The 26,341-nt window shown below is 44.7% G+C and overlaps 2 protein-coding genes across 3 annotated transcripts in view; one reads left to right on the forward strand and one right to left on the reverse strand.

Moving 5' to 3' along the window:
* LOC311108188 (MAP/microtubule affinity-regulating kinase 3-like) overlaps positions 1-10,952 on the forward strand; it is a 109,406-nt gene extending 98,454 nt beyond the window's left edge. Inside the window, exons 16-17 of one of the 2 annotated variants that reach the window (XM_084150807.1) lie at positions 470-496; positions 9,173-10,952. In XM_084150807.1, coding sequence (XP_084006933.1) covers positions 470-496; positions 9,173-9,563 — 418 coding nt within the window. In that variant the 3' untranslated portion in view covers positions 9,564-10,952. Of the gene's footprint in view, positions 1-469; positions 497-5,941; positions 5,987-9,172 lie in introns of both variants that reach the window. The other variant, XM_084150806.1, reaches the window with a different exon arrangement.
* A 5,860-nt stretch (positions 10,953-16,812) lies between these two features.
* Positions 16,813-25,072, reverse strand: LOC311108680 (creatine kinase B-type-like). Its single transcript, XM_084151390.1, has 8 exons — positions 24,813-25,072; positions 22,734-22,938; positions 20,504-20,658; positions 19,547-19,679; positions 18,996-19,167; positions 18,346-18,469; positions 17,861-18,050; positions 16,813-17,256 (listed from the first exon to the last, which is right to left on the reverse strand). Exons 2-8 carry the CDS (start codon positions 22,924-22,926, stop codon positions 17,078-17,080), a joined length of 1,146 nt encoding a protein of 381 aa, XP_084007516.1. The 5' UTR covers positions 22,927-22,938; positions 24,813-25,072; the 3' UTR covers positions 16,813-17,077.
* Between the last annotated feature and the right edge of the window lie 1,269 nt (positions 25,073-26,341).

Consider the following 26,341-nt stretch of genomic DNA (forward strand, 5'->3'; position numbering starts at 1 on the left):
ATATTTTGATTATGTCACAACGCTCTGTCATATGCAAAATGGCTTCATTACTTTTTGGGACTTTTATTCATTAGACTAATAAAGAACCTCAACTTTAATCTGAAAAGTAACATAACATTCAACTATTCTTTAATACATTCATTGAATGCTTTTTTTCACAACTTTATCCTTTCATAGCTGCTGTTCAGGTTTTTCTTGGAGCAGATTTGAACACCTTAGCTCTATAATAATACTCTATCCTAGGGAAGCCGCTATTACCCATTGTCCAAGCTGTCTGTAATCTGCCAGTAACAGATGCTAGCAGCCAGGCTCAGACGAGAGATGTCGTTGAAACCGTTCGTTGAACCATCTACTGATCCTTATTATGCTGCCCAAAGTATTGAAACGATTTTCTAATTTGATTCTTTAAAAATATAAAGAATTCTTAGTACAACTTTTGACTTGTTACATTTTTTTCATTTTTTTATAGAAACAAATCATTCTGGTTTACCAAAAGGTAGGACGACCCCACCAGTTGGCTCGGTGTGCAATTAATCAGAAACACTTAACTAATTGGTCAACTGTGTAATTAACTTTTTAACCCTGTGTGGACAAAGAGCCTGATTAAAATGCTTGAACCTGACTGACCTCTTGGCTCCATGAGCCCTAATCACAGTACAATTGAGCATGTCTAAGACCTTTATGCTTTCTTCTTTGAGTTGAACTAGACAACAGACTCTACTAATCACCCATGCATGGCTCTCTACTGAGCTGGTCCTTGCACAATCACTAATGGAAAAGCTTGACAAATGTTTATTTTTATTGTTGACGGTAAGTCTTGTGTTGGTTTTACATGTGCATATGTCTGCACAACTACTGTACCATACAATGCCTTTACGACTGTACATAAAATGTATACAAGTTGGTAAAAGGTTGGTGGCAGCCATTTGCTAGTTTTGCAGCAGCTAGCATGATGGTATTCAGTCAGGAACCCTCACTTTTGGTGACAAGGCTTTTATTATTCGTATGAAGATTTTACCACACTTTATGGATCAATGACTTTAGGGGTACCCCAAGGGTCAGTCTAAGCCCAATGGAAATACATTTTTACAAAAAAAAAGGTATTTTGTCATTTGCAATAAAGGTGTAGTACATTATTTATACTGAAAACAGCACTCTTTAGTAGAAGCGTTTTATGGGCTAGCCTTTTTTACCCTTCTTTCATCTCGGACACAAGGGACCCACTGTATCTTTAATTTCAGAGAGCTCTTCTTCATTTTTATCCTTGGACAAGGTAACAAACTTATTGGTTGTGTAATTTAGGGTACCCTACTGGGCTCTAAATGTGGCTGCCGTTCGAGATGATGATTGAGAGGTGGTTCGTTGCAGGACGGAGTTCAGGTACCGAATCCCCCTGGCTGTAGAGAATTCCTCCCCATCATCCTCTCTCTCCTCGCATTGGTGTCCCTGAAAGCTATCATTGCCCAGCTATGGAACTTGTCCTTCAATTTCTCCTTGATTTGCTAGCTAGTGGCCCAGCCCTTATCCACCTGGCTAAGGAACTTGTTCCTTGATTTCTCCTTGACTTGCTAGATGATAGCCCAGCCCCTATCCTAGAACTGGTCGATGATAGCCCAGTCCCAGTCCTAGAACTAGTAGATGATAGCCCAGTCCCAATCCTAGAACTAGTAGATGATAGCCCAGCCCCTATCCTAGAACTGGTCGATGATATCCCAGCCCCAGTCCTAGAACTGGTAGATGATAGCCCAACCCCTATCCTAGAACTGGTAGATGATAGCCCAGCCCCTATCCTAGAACTGGTAGATGATAGCCCAGCCCCTATCCTAGAACTGGTAGATGATAGCCCAGTCCCTATCCTAGAACTAGTAGATGATAGCCCAGTCCCAATCCTAGAACTAGTAGATGATAGCCCAGCCCCTATCCTAGAACTGGTCGATGATAGCCCAGTCCCAGTCCTAGAACTAGTATATGATAGCCCAGTCCTAGAACTAGTAGATGATAGCCCAGTCCCAATCCTAGAACTAGTAGATGATAGCCCAGTCCCAATCCTAGAACTGGTAGATGATAGCCCAACCCCTATCCTAGAACTGGTCGATGATAGCCCAGCCCCTATCCTATAACTAGTAGATGATAGCCCAGCCCCTATCCTAGAACTGGTCGATGATAGCCCAGTCCCAATCCTAGAACTAGTAGATGATAGCCCAGCCCCTATCCTAGAACTAGTAGATGATAGCCCAGTCCCAATCCTAGAACTAGTAGATGATAGCCCAGTCCCAATCCTAGAACTAGTAGATGATAGCCCAGTCCCAATCCTAGAACTAGTAGATGATAGCCCAGTCCCAATCCTAGAACTAGTAGATGATAGCCCAGTCCCAATCCTAGAACTAGTAGATGATAGCCCAGCCCCTATCCTAGAACTAGTAGATGATAGCCCAGTCCCAATCCTAGAACTAGTAGATGATAGCCCAGTCCCAATCCTAGAACTAGTAGATGATAGCCCAGCCCCTATCCTAGAACTGGTCGATGATATCCCAGCCCCAGTCCTAGAACTGGTAGATGATAGCCCAACCCCTATCCTAGAACTGGTCGATGATAGCCCAGTCCCAATCCTAGAACTAGTAGATGATAGCCCAGTCCCAATCCTAGAACTAGTAGATGATAGCCCAGCCCCTATCCTAGAACTGGTCGATGATAGCCCAGTCCCAGTCCTAGAACTAGTATATGATAGCCCAATCCTAGAACTAGTAGATGATAGCCCAGTCCCAATCCTAGAACTAGTAGATGATAGCCCAGTCCCAATCCTAGAACTAGTATATGATAGCCCAGTCCCAATCCTAGAACTAGTAGATGATAGCCCAGTCCCAATCCTAGAACTAGTAGATGATAGCCCAGTCCCAATCCTAGAACTAGTAGATGATAGCCCAGTCCCAATCCTAGAACTAGTAGATGATAGCCCAACCCCTATCCTAGAACTGGTCGATGATAGCCCAGCCCCTATCCTAGAACTAGTAGATGATAGCCCAGTCCCAATCCTAGAACTGGTAGATGATAGCCCAACCCCTATCCTAGAACTGGTCGATGATAGCCCAGCCCCTATCCTAGAACTGGTCGATGATAGCCCAGTCCCAATCCTAGAACTAGTAGATGATAGCCCAGCCCCTATCCTAGAACTAGTAGATGATAGCCCAGCCCCTATCCTATAACTAGTAGATGATAGCCCAGTCCCAATCCTAGAACTAGTAGATGATAGCCCAGTCCCAATCCTAGAACTAGTAGATGATAGCCCAGTCCCAATCCTAGAACTAGTAGATGATAGCCCAGTCCCAATCCTAGAACTAGTAGATGATAGCCCAGCCCCGGTCCTAGAACCAGTAGATGATAGCCCAGCCCCTATCCTAGAACTAGTAGATGATAGCCCAGCCCCTATCCTATAACTGGTAGAGGATAGAACTGGCGAGAGGCTCTTTGGGCGTGTGACTTGCTTTGCATTTGCCCACTCACTTTTATATTATACTGTTCAGGGGGACTCCAGTCCATCCAGCCCATATGTAGCACATGGGGACGTTTGAAACGTACTCCTCAGCCTGAAGTGTACCCACTTACCCCTAGCAAATAGCTAGCTTTTCACGTGCCGCCGACTGGTAAGACTCCTCAGGAGGGCGGTCACGTGTGCTAGAAAGGCAGAGGTCACGAGTTCGTGCCGTTGGGCCAAATCGGGAGGAAGTGGCACTCCCTAAGAAAGCAGCGTGATGTCATCTTTACACAGAGATAGGGCTCCTTCTGTCTAAGCATCAAACAAACCCTCCTATATCTCTCTTTCTCTCTCTCTCCTTGTCTTTTCTCTCACAGCCAACTAGGTCCAGCACTCTCCATCCGCATGACTCCGACTGAATCCTCTTAGATGTGTTTGTTTCATGTGTGTATGTGTCTTTGTGAGAGGGTTTGGCGTGTGTGTGGGTCTACGTAGAGCTGCACTTGATTGTGTGAATATGCCTTCAAGTAGTTTCTATTTATCTTAATATGCCTTGCATCTTCTCATCTCAACACACATACTGCTGCCTGCACACCTCGACCAAACTCCTCGATAAAAGGACCAAGAATGTACATGGTAATGCATCTGGCTGGAGCTGCATGCCAACAGGAAGTTCAACACTGACCCACAGCATCTGACGGGGATCCTTTGTTTCATCACACCTTATAGAACTTCTCTGCTGTTAGTCCCATAGTTCTACTGGTGGTGGGACATTTCCGGCCACCAGACCTGTCAATAGGAATGGTCCTGGTGTAGATACAGGTTAACCTTCCTGTCAATAGGAATGGTACTGGTGTAGATACAGGTTAACCTTCCTGTCAATAGGAATGGTCCTGGTGTAGATACAGGTTAACCTTCCTGTCAATAGGAATGGTCCTGGTGTAGATACAGGTTAACCTTCCTGTCAATAGGAATGGTCCTGGTGTAGATACAGGTTAACCTTCCTGTCAATATGAATGGTCCTGGTGTAGATACAGGTTAACCTTCCTGTCAATAGGAATGGTCCTGGTGTAGATACAGGTTAACCTTCCTGTCAATAGGAATGGTCCTGGGGTAGATACAGGTTAACCTTCCTGTCAATAAGAATGGTCCTAGTGTAGATACAGGTTAACATTCCTGTCAATAGGAATGGTACTGGTGTAGATACAGGTTAACCTTCCTGTCAATAGGAATGGTACTGGTGTAGATACAGGTTAACCTTCCTGTCAATAGGAATGGTACTGGTGTAGATACAGGTTAACCTTCCTGTCAATAGGAATGGTCCTGGGGTAGATACAGGTTAACCTTCCTGTCAATAAGAATGGTCCTAGTGTAGATACAGGTTAACATTCCTGTCAATAGGAATGGTACTGGTGTAGATACAGGTTAACCTTCCTGTCAATAGGAATGGTCCTGGTGTAGATACAGGTTAACCTTCCTGTCAATAGGAATGGTCCTGGGGTAGATACAGGTTAACCTTCCTGTCAATAGGAATGGTCCTGGTGTAGATACAGGTTAACCTTCCTGTCAATAGGAATGGTCCTGGTGTAGATACAGGTTAACCTTCCTGTCAATAGGAATGGTCCTGGGGTAGATACAGGTTAACCTTCCTGTCAATAGGAATGGTCCTGGTGTAGATACAGGTTAACTTTCCTGTCAATAAGAATGGTCCTGGTGTAGATACAGGTTAACCTTCCTGTCAATAGGAATGGTACTGGTGTAGATACAGGTTAACCTTCCTGTCAATAGGAATGGTCCTGGTGTAGATACAGGTTAACCTTCCTGTCAATAGGAATGGTACTGGTGTAGATACAGGTTAACCTTCCTGTCAATAGGAATGGTACTGGTGTAGATACAGGTTAACCTTCCTGTCAATAGGAATGGTACTGGTGTAGATACAGGTTAACACTGCCTTCCTGTCAATAGGAATGGTCCTGGTGTAGATACAGGTTAACCTTCCTGTCAATAGGAATGGTCCTGGTGTAGATACAGGTTAACCTTCCTGTCAATAGGAATGGTCCTGGTGTAGATACAGGTTAACTTTCCTGTCAATAAGAATGGTCCTGGTGTAGATACAGGTTAACCTTCCTGTCAATAAGAATGGTCCTAGTGTAGATACAGGTTAACATTCCTGTCAATAGGAATGGTACTGGTGTAGATACAGGTTAACCTTCCTGTCAATAGGAATGGTCCTGGTGTAGATACAGGTTAACACTGCCTTCCTGTCAATACGGGGTCTTTTCCCGTCTGTTTTCCTCTCTCTCGCTCTCCTTTCTTAATATCTCAAATTAAAAAGCTTTTCCCCCACCTTCTGTATCAGTACTTTTGATCCGCTCCCTTTTTAACTGAAATGTAAGATCTGATTGTTCTCTCTCTCTCCCATTCTTCTCTTCTTCTCTCTGTTCTATCATGCCGCCCCCCGTATCTAAGAGGCCCGGCAGAGTTTGAGAGAAACGGGAGGTTGGAGGGCTCTAGGTGAGATGGGATACTTAAGTAATCAGTGTGTTTTCTTCCACCTCCATCTCATATGGAATCATGTGGTAACCCAAAAAGTGTTAAACAAATCAAAATATATTTTATATTTGAGATTCTTCAAATAGCCACCCTTTGCCTTGATGACAGATTTGCACACTCTTGGCATTCTCTCAACTAGCTTGATGAGGTAGTCACCTGGAATGCATTTCAATTAACAGGTGTGCCTTGTTAAAAGTTAATTTGTGGAATTGCTTTCCTTCTTAATGCGTTTGAGCCAATCAGTTGTGTTGTGACAAGGTAGCCCCCCTACCTATGCAGAAGATAGCCCTATTTGGTAAAAGACCAAGTCCATATTATGGCAAGAACAGCTCAAATAAGCAAAGAGAAACGACAGGCTGTGTAAGGGCTATTTTACCAAGAAGGAGAGTGATGGAGTGCTGCATCAGATGACCTGGCCTCCACAATCCCCCGACCTCAACCAAATTGAGATGGTTTGGGATGAGTCGGACGGCAGAGTGAAGGAAAAGCAGTCAACAAGTGCTCAGCATATGTGGGAACTCCTTCAAGACTGTTGGAAAAGCATTCCAGGTGAAGCTGGTTGAGAGAATGCTAAGAGTGTGCAAAGCTGTCATCAAGGCAAAGGGAAATATATTTAGATTTGTTTAACACTTTTTTGGTTACTACACGATTCCATATGTGTTATTTAATAGTTTTGATGTCTTCACTACAATGTAGAAAATAGTAAAAATATAGAAAAACCCTTGAATGAGTAGGTGTTCTAAAACTTTTGACCGGTAGTGTACTTCCATAGGACAATTATTAGACTCTCTCACCTGCAGTGTGGATAGGAGTCCAGCAGAGGACAACTCTGACTCTCCATACATTTTTGACTCCTTTTTCTCACTGACATCTAGTGATGAAACTCGGTAATGGCAACAGATTATAATTTTAGTCCATGGCATTACCTTGCCCATGTAGTGCTGCTCTGGTTGCTCTTTCCCATGTGTTGTAATTGTTTTGAGTAGTTGCGAATGTAATTATGGTCTGCCTTGCCTGCATGCAGAACTGAAGTCTGCGTTGTCTTGTGCCTGTCACTAGATGTAATGTGAAATTGCATTGTTTTGTGTTTCCGCTGCATGACTGCCTGTTGAAAGAACACGTGTAGCCCTGCATGGAAGTGGGGTGTAAATGCACCAATGATGTTAAAATAACTTGAGAATCTGTCAGCACTGACTCCTTGTGTTGTCTCTACGATGTTGTACCCTGTAAGATCTTCATGGGCAGACGCAATGAAATGTCTGAACAGGGTGACCCAGTACACAGGGTGACCCAGTACACAGGGTGACCCAGTACACAGGGAGACCCAGTACACAGGGTGACCCAGTACACAGGGTGACCCAGTACACAGGGAGACCCAGTACACAGGGTGACCCAGTACACAGGGAGACCCAGTACACAGGGTGACCCAGTACACAGGGAGACCCAGTACACAGGGTGACCCAGTACACAGGGTGACCCAGTACACAGGGTGACCCAGTACACAGGGTGACCCAGTACACAGGGTGACCCAGTACACAGGGTGACCCAGTACACAGGGTGACCCAGTACACAGGGAGACCCAGTACACAGGGTGACCCAGTACACAGGGTGACCCAGTACACAGGGTGACCCAGTACACAGGGTGACCCAGTACACAGGGAGACCCAGTACACAGGGAGACCCAGTACACAGGGTGACCCAGTACACAGGGTGACCCAGTACACAGGGAGACCCAGTACACAGGGTGACCCAGTACACAGGGTGACCCAGTACACAGGGAGACCCAGTACACAGGGTGACCCAGTACACAGGGTGACCCAGTACACAGGGTGACCCAGTACACAGGGAGACCCAGTACACAGGGTGACCCAGTACACAGGGTGACCCAGTACACAGGGTGACCCAGTACACAGGGAGACCCAGTACACAGGGTGACCCAGTACACAGGGTGACCCAGTACACAGGGTGACCCAGTACACAGGGAGACCCAGTACACAGGGAGACCCAGTACACAGGGTGACCCAGTACACAGGGTGACCCAGTACACAGGGAGACCCAGTACACAGGGTGACCCAGTACACAGGGTGACCCAGTACACAGGGTGACCCAGTACACAGGGAGACCCAGTACACAGGGAGACCCAGTACACAGGGTGACCCAGTACACAGGGTGACCCAGTACACAGGGTGACCCAGTACACAGGGTGACCCAGTACACAGGGAGACCCAGTACACACATTTGGTCATGTTACATATTCAGTCACACTGATGCGTTCATGTCAAACTCACTGAAGTAGATGCAATGACAGTGACTCAGTCCTCTAACTACTCACACTTACTCTCCATCCCCCACTCACCCTCCATCCCCCATCCACACTCAGCCTCCATCCTCCACTCACCCTCCATCCCCCACCCCATCCACACTCACCCTCCCCCACCCACCCACTTCTCACCCTCCATCCCACAAACACTCACCTTCCATCCCCCACTCACACTCCATCTCACACTCACCCTCCATCCCCCACTCACACTCACCCTCCATCTCACACTCACCCTCCATCTCACACTCACCCTCCATCCCCCACTCACACTCACCCTCCATCCCCCACTCACACTCACCCTCCATACCCACCCACCCTTCATCTCACACTCACCCTTCATCCCCCACCACACTCACCCTCCATCCCCCATTCACACTCACCCTCTATCCTCACTCACCCTCCATACCCCACCCCCCACCCACCCACACTCACCCTCCATACCCCACCCAATCCCACCCTCCATCCCCCACCTTCCACTCACCCTCCATCCCCCACACACACCTACCCACCCACACTCCCCCTCCATCCCCCACTCCCCCTCCATCCCCCACCCTACACTCACCCTCAATCCCCCACCCTACACTCACCCTCCATCCCCACCCACACTTACCCTCCATCCCCCACTCACCCTCCATCCCCCACTCACCCTCTATTCCACACTCACCCTCACCCCCCACCCACCAACCCACACTCACCCTCCATCTCACACTCACCCTCCATCTCACACTCACCCTCCATTCCCCACCCACACTCCCCCTCCATCTCCCATTACCACATCTCTAACTAACTCTCATCTTCTCTTCTCTCCCCCCCCCACCTCCCGGCAGTCGCAACATGTCAGGTGATCAGAAGGAGGACCAGCAGCAGCTCCAGCAGAATCCTCAGCCCCCTCACGGCCAAAACCCCAAGGACACCAAGCCGCGCTCCCTCCGCTTCACCTGGAGCATGAAGACCACATCGTCCATGGAGCCCCACGACATGATGCGCGAGATCCGCAAGGTGCTGGACGCCAACAACTGCGACTATGAGCAGCGCGAGCGGTTCCTGCTGCTGTGCGTGCACGGCGACGGCCACGCCGAGAGCCTGGTCCAGTGGGAGATGGAGGTGTGCAAGCTGCCGCGCCTCTCGCTCAACGGCGTGCGCTTCAAGCGGATCTCGGGCACGTCCATCGCCTTCAAGAACATAGCGTCCAAAATTGCCAACGAACTGAAGTTGTAGGTCCTCCTAGAGATATGAGGGGGGGAAAAGTGTTGACCACGCAGGTAAAATATTGCGGTTCGAAGTTGACTAAAGCAACGTAACGCGGGGAAAGAAAGCGTTTTGAAATGGACTTGAGTCACGTCAAATCTGAATGAGCTGTACAGTCGTTATAAAAAAAACGTAAGTAGCAGATCCACAACGGATTTCCTCCAAGACACTTACAAAGTATGTATTGAAAACGATGTATAGCTTTAGGCAATAATTTCCTGTGTCTTTGGATCATTATTATTATTATTATTATTATTATTATTATTGATGATGTAACAGGTGGTCTTGAGCTGTCGGGAACGTTGGTCTGACATTTTGTTTGGGTCTTGTTTTATTGCTGAATGCACTATTACATTATCGCCTTTGTGGCTCTGGAAAATGCCTCCCAAATGGGAGTTTAAACTCATACAAGGGAGGGAGAGAAGTGGAGGAGTAAAACAAAAACTGACCCCCTCCCCCTGTTACAAAGTACCCAGAATTCCTCTTGCTAGGAGAATATAGCTGCCAGATATGACTAGTTGCTAATTGCACAACAAGTGACTGTATTATCGTTATCATTGTCAAACTGATTTAGATTTCTCCCCTTACTTTACCAGCCTCTACACACACACACACACACACACACACACACACACACACACACACACACACACACACACACACACAGGCACACACACTTTCATTCTATGATTTGAAGCCGTTGTTCATCAGTGTTCCTCCGTGTGGTTACAGTATAAATGCAATGTATGGACTCAGCTGGTCAAGTCTCTGCTGTATGGGGTCACCCACCCCAGAGAGCAGGGTCTGGAAGAGGTCAGCGCCGTGACGACGCACTTCGGCAGACCCCTGCTTCAAAACGGGGGAATGTTGCAAAGAATCATGGGACTTTGATTAATTCGCTACAAAAAAAGTATTCACAGAGAAATAGGGAAGATTTTCCTTCGTGGCGTATATGAATATTTAGTGATTTTTCCTTTGAAGTTGTTAATGATTTTTTAACGGTTCTCTTCTCGGATGTTACTGAAATGGCCCCCGCTATCTGGTCCCGCCCACCCGGGCCCACGGGCCAAGTCAGATGCGGTCGGCCATTCCTGGGACACAAAAGTTCAAAGTTCAACCATGGCTGTTTTCAGGCCTCCAGTATTCACTCCCATCCTCATATAAACGTTTGGCACTATTTTTATTTTTCTGGAATGTAAATAATGTACCTCAGTTTGGCAACAGCTATATGTTGAAATACTTCCTCTTTTCTGTTTTGTTTTTGTCCGAGCTGTGACACGGGAGCTGTGGAATTAATGTTAACTCATTCGTCACTGGGTAAGGTTAACCAGTGTCTCCATTAAATCTCCTTAAAAATGACCAGCCTCTGTATCTGCCTGAGTTTATTTCAACTTCAAGGGTTGTGGGTTCGGTTCCCGCATGGGACACCTAACGTGAATGCGTGTTGACTTTACAAGTCACTTTCTAAATAAAACCGTCTGAAGTGACCAAAATAGATGTTATGACAATAAAACTAACATGTGTATATACAGTTGAAGTCAGAAGTTTACATAAACTTAGGTTGGAGTCATTAAAACTCGTTTTTCAACCACTCCACACATTTCTTGTTAACAAACTATAGTTTTGGCAAGTCGGTTAGGACATCTACTTTGTGCATGACACAAGTAATTTTTCCAACAATTGTTTACAGACAGATTATTTCACTTATAATTCACTGTATCACAATTCCAGTGGGTCAGAAGTTTACATACACTAAGTTGACTGTGCCTTTAAACAGCTTGTAAAATTCCAGAAAATGATGTCATGGCTTTAGAAGCTTCTGATAGGCTAATTTACATAATTTGAGTCAATTGGAGGTGTACCTGTGGATGTATTTCAAGGCCTACCTTCAAACTCAGTGCCTCTTTGCTTGACATCATGGGAAAATCTAAAGAAATCAGCCAAGACCTCAGAAAAAACATTGTAGACCTCCACAAGTATGGTTCATCCTTGGGAGCAATTTCCAAATGCCTGAAGGTACCACGTTCATCTGTACAAACAATAGTACGCAAGTATAAACACCATGGGACCACACAGCCGTCATACCACTCAGGAAGGAGACACATTCTGTCTCCTAGAGATGAACGTACTTTGGTGCGAAAAGTGCAAATCAATCCCAGAACAGCAAAGGACCTTGTGAAGATGCTGGAGGAAACAGGTACAAAAGTATATATATCCACAGTAAAACAAGTCTTATATCGACATAACCTGAAAGGCCACTCAGCAAGAAAGAAGCCACTGCTCCAAAACCGCCATAAAAAAGCCAGACTACGGTTTGCAACTGCACATGTGGACAAAGATCGTACTTTTTGGAGAAATGTCCTCTGGTCTGATGAAACAAAAATAGAACTGTTTGGCCATAATGACCATCGTTATGTTTGGAGGAAAAAGGGGGATGCTTGCGAGCCGAAGAACACCATCCCAACCGTGAAGCACGAGGGTGGCAGCATCATGCTGTGGGGGTGCTTTGCTGCAGGAGGGACTGGTGCACTTCACAAAATAGATGGCATCATGAGGAAGGAAAATGATGTGGATATATTGAAGCAACATCTCAAGACATCAGTCAGGAAGTTAAAGCTTGGTCGCAAATGGGTCTTCCAAATGGACAGTGACCCCAAGCATACTTCCAAAGTTGTGGCAAAATGGCTTAAGGACAACATAGTCAAGGTATTGGAGTGGCCATCACAAAGCCCTGACCTCAATCCTATAGAAAATGTGTGGGCAGAACTGAAAAAGCGTGTGCGAGCAAGGAGGCATGCAAACCTGACTCAGTTACACCAGCTCTGTCAGGAGGAATGGGCCAAAATTCCACCAACTTATTTTGGGAAGCTTGTGGAAGGCTACCCGAAACGTTTGACCCAAGTTAAACAATTTAAAGGCAATGCTACCAAATACTAATTGAGTGTATGTAAACGTCTGACCCAATGGGAATGTGATGAAAGAAATAAAAGCTGAAATAAATCATTCTCTCTACAATTATTCTGACATTTCACATTCTTAAAATAAAGTGGTGATCCTAACTGACCTAAGAGAGTTCATTTTTACTAGGATTAAATGTCAGGAATAGTGAAAAACTGAGTTTAAATGTATTTGGCTAAGGTGTATGTAAACTTCCGACTTCAACTGTATACAGTATATCCATATATGTCTCAATTACAAAAAGTACCTTCATTGTTACAATACTAGACATCACTGACACGGAAAAGGCATTAAAGCTATATGAGACTCGAAATAGAATGCCTACTGCTCTCAGCTTTCAATGATCTGGATAATCATGGCTCAATCTACTGCACTGTAGATCTATACAAAAACACAACATGCAACAATTTAAACGATTTTACTGAGTTACAGTTCATATAAGGACATCAGTCAATTGACATACATTCATTAAGCCCTAATCTATGGATTTCACATGACTGGGCAGGGGTGTAGCCATGGGTGGGCTTGGGAGGGCATCGGCCCACCCACTTGAGAGCCAGGCCCACTCACTGGGGAGCCAGGCTCAGCCAATCAGAATACGTTTTTCCCCCAAAAAGGGCTTTATTACAGACATAAATACTCCTCAGTTTCATCAGCTGTCCGGGTGACTGGTCTCAGACGATCTCGCAGGTGAAGAAGCCAGATGTGGAGGTCCCTGGGCTGGCATGGTTACACGTGGTCTGCGGTTGTGAGGCCGGTTGGACATACTGCCAAATTCTCTAAAACGACGTTGGAGGCAGCATATGGTAGAGAAATGAACATTTAATTATCTGGCAACAGCTCTGGTGGACATTCCTGCAGTCAGCATGCCAATTGCACGGTCCATCAAAACATCTGTGGCATTGTGTTGTGTGACAAAACTGAACATTTTAGAGTGGTCTTTTATTGTCCCCAGCACAAGGTGCACCTGTGTAAGGATTATGCTGTTAAATCAGCTTCTTGATATGCCACACCTGTCAGGTGGATGGTTTATCATGGCAAAGGAGAAATGCTCAATAACAGGGATGTAATCACATTTGTGCACAAAATTTGAGAGAAATAAGCTTTTTGTGCGTATGGAAAATTTAAGGGATCTTTTATTTCCATTCATGAAATATGGGACCAAGACTTTACATGTTGCGTTTTATGTTTTTTGTTCAGTAGACGTCACTCTAATTATTTGATTAGATCAGTATTCAAGGGCAGCTCCATAACCCTGTATGCTAGGTCTCTGGCCCTATATGACTGATGCTAGGTCTCTGGCCCTGTCTGACTGATGGTAGGTCTCTGGCCCTATATGACTGATGGTAGGTCTCTGGCCCTGTCTGACTGATGCTAGGTCTCTGGCCCTGTCTGACTGATGGTAGGTCTCTGGCCCTGTCTGACTGATGGTAGGTATCTGGCCCTGTCTGACTGATGGTAGGTATCTGGCCCTGTCTGACTGATGGTAGGTCTCTGGCCCTGTCTGACTGATGCTAGGTCTCTGGCCCTGTCTGACTGATGGTAGGTATCTGGCCCTGTCTGACTGATGCTAGGTCTCTGGCCCTGTCTGACTGATGCTAGGTCTCTGGCCCTGTCTGACTGATGGTAGGTCTCTGGCCCTGTCTGACTGATGGTAGGTATCTGGCCCTGTCTGACTGATGGTAGGTATCTGGCCCTGTCTGACTGATGGTAGGTCTCTGGCCCTGTCTGACTGATGGTAGGTCTCTGGCCCTGTCTGACTGATAGTAGGTCTCTGGCCCTGTCTGACTGATGGTAGGTCTCTGGCCCTGTCTGACTGATGGTAGGTCTCTTTCCTTATCTGACTGTGTGTTACACAGGCAGCCTAATTCTGATATTTTGCCCAATTATTGGCAAAAGATCTGATCTGATCTGATTGGTCAAAAGACCAATTAGTGGCAAAAGCCATAGTTGTCTGTGTTTTAGCATGGCTCTAGTGGAGTACTCTGGGAATGTGTCCCAAATGGTACCCTATCCCCTTTATAGTGCACTACTTTTGAACAGGGCCCATAGGGAATCAAAAATAGGGTTCCATTGGGGACATCCTAGGTCATCATTGAGTGAAATGTGCTCACAGCCTTGGCTCACACTACCACGTGTGGTGTCTCAAAATATGTTGCTAATTATGCTGTGATGATAAGAAGTCCGCTTACACTGTACTTTGATTATAAAGGTTTATTGTATCAAAGATCACAGTATCAATTTACAGACATCTGGAGAACAACGGCCCAATCTGTTAATATGTTGTTTCTCCTCGTCCTTTGTTCAATCATGGTATTTATCCTATGTAACATAAGATGGGTGGTTTTAGATAGACCAATCCCTGGCCTCCTCATATCTCCAAATGTCCTCTATTCCAAGAAGCCTATGTAGCAATGCTTTCCAGATGATTCAGCAAAGCAGAGTAAAGTTAATCTATTACACCATTTGCAAACATCAGCAAAAATCAAGACCTTCAGACACTACACACGCCAACCTGTTATGTTAATGAACCAGTTTGTACTAAACAGGTGTCTTAACAGGTGTCTTAATACTATGGCTACAGCTAGTAATTTTGGTCTGAGTGGGAAGGTAAAGTGTTATCATGGGTTCCGTTGAATTCAATTGAATGACTTCCCCATACAGGCAGGCTCCCATATATGGGACCACTAGATGTCACTGTATGACAGAGGTCTCCAACTGGTCCTGAAGAGCTGGCACTGAGCTCTATTCAATCAGATCCGCTTTAGCCGACATCCGCATAGCGGTTGTTTTGGCGGGGACGGAGGTGGAACTGAGTTAGCTGTCAAATCCACAAGCGGCTCCTGGCATTATACCTAAAGCGGACATTGCCATTGGCTGCATGGAGTCGCATTAAGAGAAATCCCATGCAGCCTTGTTTACAAGTTCCAACACTGGAATGGGAGATATAGCCTAATCTACTCCTCGATTAGAAATCATAATTAAATTAAATCATTTTCAATTTGAGCGTCATTATTTCTATAAAGCCTACACTTTCTCGTTCTGAACTTATAACACAAGTGGGATGGGTGTGGCTTCCTGACAACCAAGAGCAGCTGCTCACCGATTTGACAGCTCCAACACAGTTGCACCTCCGACACCACCAAAACATCAGCTATGTGGGTGTCTGCTATCGCCGGTTAACGCTTGATCTGATTGAATATAGGCCGCCGTTTCCCAAACTCGGTCCTCGGGACCCCAAGGGGTGCACATTTTGTTTTTTTGCCCTAACACTACACAGCTGATTCAAATTATCGAAGCTTTAAGATTATTTGAATCAGCTGTGTAGTGATATGGCAAAAAACAAAATATGCACCCCTTGGGGTCCCGAGGACCGAGTTTGGGAAATCCTGATCTAGGCCTTATAATAATCGTGGTCCAGACTGTCTGAAGGCGATTAGTTGATATGAAACAGTTAGGCTATGATAGCCTATAAATAAGAATATTAAAATATAAAGATGAATACAGATTCTCTTTGATGACTTTGCACTGGCAGTGTACAGACCATGAGGTTAATGTGCATCTAATCTCAGTGGATACCAGAGTGACGTAGCTAGATGGATATCGCCTTGAAATCTTATTTAAAAAATTAATCGATGAAAAGACTGCTGGCGTCTGGGATTAATAATGAGCCTTAAAGGGACAATCTGCAGTTCAAATGATAAAGCAATGACCCTACCGCTGTTTTGGTAAAAAGCTGAGGGATGGGCTGAAGAACTGTAACCACTCAAGTTTATAGACAGAGCTATGGATGCAAGGACTGACCATTCATGACATCAACATTATAGTTTTAACCATGTTTTCAGGCTATACAGTGTGTGTTTACAATTGCTTAAAAGTTTATATTTTGGGTTCTGATGGGGTATGACAGTTGAACTAAGCTCATGAGGCATTAGTACTTCTATTCAAGAATCAATTGGTATATTCACATATTGCCCCTTTTAAGAATGAGAAAAGTAACTAATCCTGTAAAAGGATTCATACCATTGTGCTCTACTGCATAAGCATATTGAATCAAGACCTGGATTCAAGTATTTTGAACGTTTGCTCTAGCCTGCCTGGAGTGCCATTGTGCAGGATTTACAGTTTCATTACTATTCTATTGGTCAATTGAGACAGGCACTCTCAATCAAGCAGAGAGAGTATTTGAAATTATTTCTTGAAGAAAGCATCTCCAAACAAATCTCTTGCTCAAAATAAGTTATGACAAACACACAACAAGAATATTCCATTGGGCAAAGATACTTTTATTTCAAGTTAAGATCCATCCAATATTTTGCAACAAGACAGCAGATACAAAATCCTTCATCACACAGATGGAAGACTCATCTAACTTTTTAGTGCCACTAAATGCGTCGGGCGGAGTGTATTTCCTTGATGTAGTTAAGATTATTGTTTTTTTGAGACAAGGGGGAGATATTGGTGAGGAGGGGGGGGAGAGGGGGAGACATGAGAGAAGAGGTCAGAAGGTTTCAGAGTGAGCGTGTTCACTTCTGGTCGGGCATCAGGTCGTCGAAGGATTGGCCTCCCTCCAGGCGCTTCTCCATCTCGACGAGGGTCTTGACGCCGTCGACAACCATCTGCACCAGCTCCACCTCGGAGAAGCCCAGACGGTCGGCGTTGGAGATGTCGAAGACGCCGCCTACTGCTGCCGTGTCCACGCCGCCTGAGGGGGAAGACCCAGAAGGTACATGTTCAGTACCAAAGACAATCTGATGGTGGTGGATAAGACAAGCAGTGACAGGCCAACCCTGCTCCTGGAGAAGCACTGGGCATGCAGGTTTTAGTTCCAGCCAGCCCTACTATAACACCTTTCAGCTCCTATATTCGGGGGGCCTGAGGAGCAGCTACTTAACCGAAACAGGACTAGGGCTGGAAGGAAATCCTGCAGGAGGGTAGCTCCCCAGGAGCGTTGGCCACCTCTGTCCTATACAGTGGAGAGTTGGGACCTAGTGGAAAGTGCTATACATTTATGAGAATTGTACCCATAGTTACAGCTTTCGGTCAAAGGTGTAGGGGCATGTTGGATTAGCATAACGCTGTCAATTTAAGTACACGGATTCAGATGCAATTCAACATTGACATCTTGAACGCACAATGTTTTACCCACCCACAGTAACAAACATTGCTTCATAAATAAAAACCTAGTGAGACTAGACAATACTCCTGATCCGCTGGATGCTCGCTTAAATCCAATAACAACTGCTAGACGGCATTTCCCCTCCACATTTCCTAACCGAGTTGAGGGGGGGTGTTGAAAATGTACGTACCTGTGCCGCGCTTCTGCAGCCTCAACCTCTTGAGGACCTCACCGAACTTCTCGTGCTTGCTGACGTTGGGCAGCTTGACGTGCACGCCGGCGCGCAGCCCTGTGCCCAGGTTGGAGGGGCAAGTGAGCACGTAGCCCAGGTGCTCGTTCCACATGAACTCATGACCCTTGTCCTTGAACAGGCTCTCGATCTGTAGGGGTCAGGGGGCGAAGGTTATGACTTATGTGGCACCATTGAGTTGAGAAAGCAACTGCAGTGTAGGGGACTTTCTAGTTTGAGTTTAAAGGTTACATCCTTTCTTGGGACAGTTTTAATCTTGCACTACATTTTAAGTAGTCTCTCAAATGGAATTAACCCCAAAGTGGTGGTGTGCTTTGAACATTTATTTGAATGTTAGGTGTGTCGTTCAATGTTATATAATTGTGTGCCTTTCTGACTGGACTGGACTTTGACATCCTTGAATCCTGAGCGCACACCACACACACCTTTGTGAGGCCTGTGCAGAAGCGGTGGAACACCTCCTTCATGTTGCCTCCCTTCTGCATAGAGATGACTCGTAGATGGTCTTCCTCGTTCACCCAGACCAGGAAGGTCTTGCCGTCGTTGTGCCTGTCAACAAAAACAACATATTGGTTCACTGTCGGTTGGAAGGAGACACCATTTTACATAACGATCAGGTTTATTCTCACTAAAAGGCACCCTCCAGTTGGTACACAGGTGAAGTTGTCCATAGACGCCGATCGTGGGTCAGTTTTTTTATTTTACCCCACTAATGGTTAAGGTTAGGATGGAGGAGCGGAGCTGATCCTAGACCTGTACTTAGGGGAAACTTTACACCAGAGCCTCCTTTAATTCACCATGACATCAGAGCACATATCAACTGTGTATCACTATTTGGGCAAATTCCTCAGTCTTTTTAGAGTATGGAATGTGGATTTAAAATGGTCCAAAAGGGGCCTTTTCAATACAACTTCTAAATGGGGCCTACTGTGAAATGAAGACCATTGAAGCGGTCAACTAACTACCCTCCAATTTATCTGCCATCATGAAAGGAAAAGGAAGTCATTTTGGACTGGGGAAGATGACATGAAGAAAACTCCTGTGGTGCCCGTAAGGCTAGAGCGGGGGAACTCACCAGATGCCCCTGCCGTCAGGCCAGTCGCGGCCCATCCCGGACGCCAGCAGCAGGGGGGACACAGGTTTGTCGAACAGGAAGTGGTCATCGATCAGCTGTTGCTGCTCATCGTCTGTCATGTTCTTCAGGGCGTAATACTGGCCATTGAGGTCCCCATCCAGTGAGGCTAGACCTGAAAAAAACAACATGCCAATATCAGTAAAACTAGTTGGCCTACATGAAAGTGCTCATCCTTTTTCACCAACTGTAAAGCTGCTAAATGGCATATTATTATTATTATTATTATTATTATTATAAAGCAAACTGCATATTTGTAAGAATTAGACAAATCAAGCGGTCATATTTGTGCCAATTCTTGTCAATGATTCCATTATATAAAACATACAGAATAAGTAAGTCTTAACCGATGCCAGTCAAAAGCAGCAAGCCAATTACAGTGCGGTATCATTTCAATTGGAGGATTAAGCTACAGTTACACTTGGTGCTGCCAGGGGGCAGCATCGGCACACAAATAAGGCCATGGAATTGGAGGAGAGGGTCTCGTTACGCACTTTCGATGGCCATGTTCTCAATGGCACGTCGCTCCCCACGGCTGCAGTGTGGGGGGAGGCAGAAGCCGCGGACGCTCCTACCAGTTCTCACTCTGGAGCTCAGGACATAGTTGGGGTCCAGGTCATCCCCACCCTAACAAAATAATGGCAAGAGCCGTGTTAGCAATTAGCATGAAAGCTAACAGGAATACACATTTGGTTTTGACTGTATAAACCAGGATTGGGGTACAAGGAGGTTTGAAAACAATGGGCCGTATGGCCAGTTTGACCAATATGGATTTTGACTGAATTCCATTTCATATTGGTTTCCTGAACTTCGTGAATAGTGCTGACCACACCGTTTACGACATTGACTCATCAAGGCCTCCCTTGGGAGTTTGTAGGTGCCTATGTGGTGATTCAGGGTGTGTGGAGATTGAGACAGAGGTTGAATCCCAACTCACCCCCTTCCCCTCGGCCCTCCATTTGCGCATTCACGCGAGCCTCCGGCAAAAGCTGAGGGACGGAAAATTATAGAGGGTGTAGGGGCTAATTAGACCGTCAGATAGCCACTTCGACCGAGCCAGCAAGGCTGCAGGCTTTGCTTGTCTGATTTTGAGACTTCACACATGTAACAAATGAAATACCTCCCAAATTACATGTTTAACTGTTACTGATGTTTATATCTTGTAAAATGACAGGAGGGATTTGTAGATTTTAATTTCATGCATGTTTATTATTGAAAAGTAGAACATGAATTGCATCATTCAAGTCACGAGTGTGTCCCGAAGTCGATGGGTTTATTGATCCCCTCGCCACTCTCTGGAAGTCACCCTCTTAGTTTCGTCAGCAACACGTGACTACGGAGGGCCCTTCGAGCAAGTTGGTAGGGGAGAGGGGGTGTTTTGGGATTCACTGTGTGTGTTTGATGATTCAGCGTGGTGAGTGTGTGTGGAGATTTGGTGTGTGTGTCCTTACCACAAGGTTGTCTGGGTTCAGGTCGGTCTTGTGTTTGTCTGAGGGCTTGTATCCACCGTGGCGGTCTTCGATGACGGGGTCCAGCAGCTCCTTGAACACCTCGTACGTCTCCTCGTCTCCAGCCACACAGCCCACTGTCATGATGAAGGGATGGCCTGAAATAGAATAGAAAAAGGGTGAAACTGGGCCTTTGGACACAAAATGGTGGTTGCATCGATCCAAGTGACGATTTCACTGACAAAATGCACTTGCATTGGTTTTGACAGTAATTGGTTTTGGAATTTTCTATAAAATGGTGGTCAGTTGTGCCTGCAGTCGCATGGGTCTTATATCCAATAATATCTTTAGCCACCCTCCATAGGCAAACGCCTGTCGGAATAACACAATCTACGGTGAAGCCATTGGGCATTATTACACATTTTGTGTTGATATTCATAATGTTGTACATGTCAAGGGTTAAGAAGACCGTAAGGTTGTGGTGACTAAGGTTTGCATACCGGCACTCATCTTCAGTTGTTTAATGCTTAGTTACACTGGATGCTGTAGTAGGGGACTGCAATAGAGCTTATCAAATGCAAGGCCTACATCAGGGTTCCCCAAATTGGCCCACCAAGTTTTTTTGGTCAATAAGCAATGTCAATAGTCCCCTGTAGCTCAGTTGGTAGAGCATGGCACTTGCAACGCCAGGGTTGAGGGTTCGTTTCCCACAGGGGGGCCAGTGTGAAAATGTATGCACTCACTAACTGTAAGTCGCTCTGGATAAGAGCGCCTGCTAAATGACTAAAATGTAAAAATGTATTAAGCAATCTCTAAATAGTAATTTACGCATTTATAAACACTATTTTAAGCTGCCTTTTTCGTCAGCATGCTAGTCTAGCTAATGCTAAAGCAGCCCAACACTAGGCTTCCCATTTTCATGGAATCCAATGGGCTGCTTTAGCATCAGCTAGCCTAGCATGCTGACGAAAAAGGCAGTTTAATTAAAATAGTGTTTATAAATGCATAAATTACTATTTAGAGACTGCTTATTGACAGTTACAAATGTAGGAGCAATGATTAAATGGTAAGTAAACTCTTTACAAACTGTTTATAAATGGCTTATTAAGAGAACTTAATGTAAAGTGTTACCCGGAAATCTATTCCCAAGTATTACCACACATAAAAAGAGACATATGTGATCGTATCCCAATGTAATCAAGGTCTGAAATTATGTTTTTGGCTAAATACTATTAGTTTGGGCTTCTTGCGGTTAATCTGCAGTGTACATTTTTTACATTTTAGTCATTTAGCAGACGCTCTTATCCAGAGCGACTTACAGTTAGTGAGTGCATACATTTTTCATACTGGCCCCCCGTGGGAAACGAACCCACAACCCTGGCGTTGCAAGCGCCATGCTCTACCACCTGAGCTATTTATTTATAATTATTTTCCAGCCCCCCTGTCCATTCGTAAAAAATAGGATCAGGCTGAATGTAATTGGTCCCTGGACTAGATGATAATTCAAAGCCACCGTAATTCAGGGTTTAAAGAGACATGACTCTACAACCTTGAAATCGAGGGGAATAAAATGCAAGGCCTCAACCTTGTCTGTAATGTCACTTGCTCAGCAATGGTTCTATGTAGACAAATAATGGATTTGACCTTGCTCAGCAAAGGTCGTTGGTGATGCTGCTGTAATAAATTAGAACAATAAATAGGCCTGTTGCCATGGTTCCCACATCAGTCCTAATGCATGTATACCTACATTAGGTTCTATGCTTAAAAGGGCAATCTGCAGTTGCTACATCAATTTTTTGTACCCATTTGATTCGTCGTACCCCATCAGAACCCAAAATATAAGCTTGTTTTATGTAAACATACACTATACATCCTCAAGACATGGTTAAAACTATTTTTTAAAAAGTTTCCCGAAACAGGGAAGACGCTTTCTTATTGTTTCAAATGCTGATTGCTCCTTTAATGCTAGACAGGGCAAAAAAATAATGCATTCCTTGTTTTTTACGGAACATTTCATTAGTGGCCATAGCACAGGCCCTTGGCAACAAGATCACCATTTAAACAGAGGAGGTTTTTCACAAGGTACGTGATTCACATTGCAACATCCAAGCACCGGATGAGTGGCTGGGCTATAAATAAAGCCCTCTGCCCTCCCATTTTCTACACACTTCACATCGAAACTGCACAACACAGACGTCTTGAGACTAAAGTCGACAAAGCAATGGCTATTTACCCGGGTTATCAATCCCAGTTTGAATGACATCATCCACTGTAAATCCACTTGGAGTTTCCTTGTCCCGCAGGTTGGCGTACATCTCTGGAGTGAGCACCTTAGCCATGTGGTTGTTATGCTGGCTAAGGTCGGGGTACTCCTGCTCTGCGGAGTAGTTCATCTTCAGCTTGTTGTGGGTGTTACCGAAAGGCATGATTGCTTTCACCTGTGCGCAAGGATGAAACAATGTAATGTTAGTGGCCAAAATAGCCTACCCGGCAAATTAAATAGCTTACACTGTTTAACGCTGCAATATATAACTTTTTGGGCGACCCGAGTTATAGATTTGTTATTCTCATTGAAAGCAAGTCTAAGAAGCGGTAGGTCTGTTCTATGTGCACTATTTCTATGCTTCCCGTTCCCAAGTTTCATTTTTGCATCTTTTACTTTTGGTTTTGTACACCAGCTTCAAAAAGCTGAAGAAAATACAATATTTTTGGTTTAATTCAAATATATTTCACAGTGGTTTTGATCGTACAATGATTCTCTACATTGCTTGTTTTGTCACATAAACTGAAATTAGGTGAACTATTAGAATTTTAGCAACCAGGTAATTGCAGAGCGATTTCAGCATAGTGCACCTTTAATAGGAAAAAGGTTGAAGAAGACTGTTTATTTTGTATGAATTGTCGTTCAACTTGTAATTTAACTACATTTTGCAGTAGCTTGGTGGTAGTTGAACTAAATTCAAAACTAGGCAGTGTTTTCAATAGTTAATAACTTTTTTGCCATGTAGCTAACTACTGGAACTACACACTACCCTTTTTGGAAAATAAAATAAAATATGGGTGAAGTAGGCCAGAATTTCCTTTCTTTTGCGTCATCACACCTGCTTAATTCTCACTTGTTTAATAGGCTAAAATACACATTCTGTTAACATATGACCCCAAAGTGATTTGTTCTTGCAATGTGTAGTCTATGACATTTCAGATTTACATAAGATAATTTGTTACAACTTTTTCCAAAGTAACTTTAGTTAAGTCAACTATATTTTTCTTAAGGGTAGCTTCCCACTGGGCACACACTGTTTGAATAAACGTTGTTCCACTTCATTTCAATTACATTACGTTGAACCAACGTGGAATAGACGTTGAATTCACGTCTGTGTCCAGTGGGTTTAGTGTAGCGTAACTTCTTCCAGTGTGACGTAATTGGTAGCTTGGTAAACTATATTTTCAGAGTAGCTTCGCCAACACTAATGAATTGTGACGCAGTCGTACGCTATTTAGGCACCCGGTTCAAAGAGGTGGACAAAAAAATCCAACCATTTGCGGCTCTCTTCCTCATCATCCGAGATGGGATACATGTAATCTACCCTCGGTGCCCACATCTAGCAACTGTTAATTTCTCTAGAATGTCAAATCTACAACATATCAATGGAATGCATGGATTAAAAATGCATGCATTCATCCACGTTAATTTGATTTAATGTTCATCCAAATATGTAGGCTACAGTGCCCACATCTAGCAACTGTTAATTTCTCTAGAATGTCAAATCTACAACATATACATGGAATGCATGGATTAAAATACATGCATTCATTCCATGTTAATCCAAATATGTAGGCTACAGTGCAAGTGTATAGACTACTGTGCACCTTTGATGGAAGCCCTCGACCGAATGCGTAATGCGCAGCACCAGATAATAAGACCTTGCAGACAGGAGATGCTGCAAGGTCGTTCGTTGTCGATGTAAAGTACTAGGCAAACGGAAAATACAAACCTTGTATACAAGACTTTGAGGCAATTTTACCCAGGATAAAATATTTTACAGTTACATATAATCATTCATTGTTTTGATGTGAAACCAAATCACTGACAAATATCTAGGGTGGACGCGCTTTACCGAGATGCTGTCTACAATACCAAAGTCTTTGTTCAACCTAAATTCAAAATGTTTAGCCAGTGTCATCATATATTTAAATACATGTATTAAATACAAAGCACATTCGACGCATTATAACAATGTCACAAATTTGACATTCTTATGCATTTATGTATTTATATATTTCTACACATAAAAAAATATATATATCCTACCTTAGGACGTTTTTCTTTGGGAAAGACACAAAACTCCTTTCAACCAGGAACGATCACACCAACGCTAATACTGGTGTCCAGAACTAAGCGGCTTTGCTAGGTTTTATATGCCACGGGAGCTCTCTTCTGATTGGATACTATTTAGAGTCCCATTCATTCTAATGGAGAGTGACTAACGCATTTGCATATAGCGACAGCGCTGCAATTTAACAGCCGAGACCTCAGATCACATGGTGCTTTCCTTGACAGCTCTCTTGATTGACAGCAGTTGGACGGAATTGTATGGTAGCATTGGCTACATAAAATTTATGCTCACTGGAATGGATATTGATATGCTCCTAGTAAGCCTGAATGTCTCCACACACAGAACAACAAACACTGACTTTCTCAGGTAGCAATGTCATATACATTACATTACCAAAAATATGTGGACACCTGCTCGTTGAACATCTCATTCCAAAATCATGGGCATTAATATGGAGTTGGTTCCCCCTTTACTGCTATAACAGCCTCCACTGTTCTGGGAAGGCTTTCCACTAGATGTTGGAACATTGCTGCGGGGACTTGCTTCCATTCAGCCACAAGAGCATTAGTGAGGTCAGGCACTGATGTTGGGCAATTAGGCCTGGCTCGCAGTCGGCATTCCAATTCATCCCAAAGGCGTTGGATGGGGTTGAGGTCAGGGCTCTGTGCAGGCCAGTTAAGTTCATCCCCACCAATCTCGACAAACCATTTCTGTATGGACCTCGCTTTGTGCACGGGGGCATTGTCATGCTGAAATAGGGAAAGGCCTTCCCCAAACTGTTGCTCCCAAGTGGCGCAGCGGTCTAAGGCACTGCATCTCAGTGCTTGAGGCGTCACTACAGACCCTGGTTAGATTCCAGGCTGTATCACGACCGGCCGTGATTGGGAGTCCCATAGGGCGGTGCACAATTGGCCCAGCGTCGTCCGGGTTTGGTAGGCCGTCATTGTAAATAAGAATTTGTTCTTAACTGACTTGCCTAGTAAAATAAAAAAAAATAAAAAAAGTTGGAAGCACAGAATCGTCTAGAATATAATTGTATGCTGTAGCATTTAGATTTCCCTTCACTGGAAATAAAGGTCCTAGCCAGAACCATGAAAAACAGCCCCAGACCATTATTCCTCCTCCACCAAACTTTACAGTTCGCACTATGCATTGCAGGTAGTGTTCTCCGGGCATCCGCCAAACCCAGATTCTTCCGTCGGACTACCATCACTCCAGAGAATGCGTTTCCATTGGTCCATAGTCCAATGGCGGCGAGCTTTACACCACTCCAGCCAACGTTTGGCATTGCACATGGTGATCTTAGGCTTGTGTGCGGCTGCTCGGCCATGGAAACCCATTTCATGAAGCTCCCGACTAACAGTTATTTTGCTGACATTGCTTCCAGCGGCAGTTTGGAACTCTGTAGCTCAGTTGGTAGAGCATGGCGTTTGCTACATCAGGGTTGTGGGTTCGATCCCCACGGGGGGCCAGTATGAAAAAAGTGTGAAAATGTATGCGCTCA

Source organism: Coregonus lavaretus, assembly GCF_964263955.1.
Source record: "Coregonus lavaretus genome assembly, chromosome: 33".
NCBI lineage: Eukaryota > Metazoa > Chordata > Actinopteri > Salmoniformes > Salmonidae > Coregonus > Coregonus lavaretus.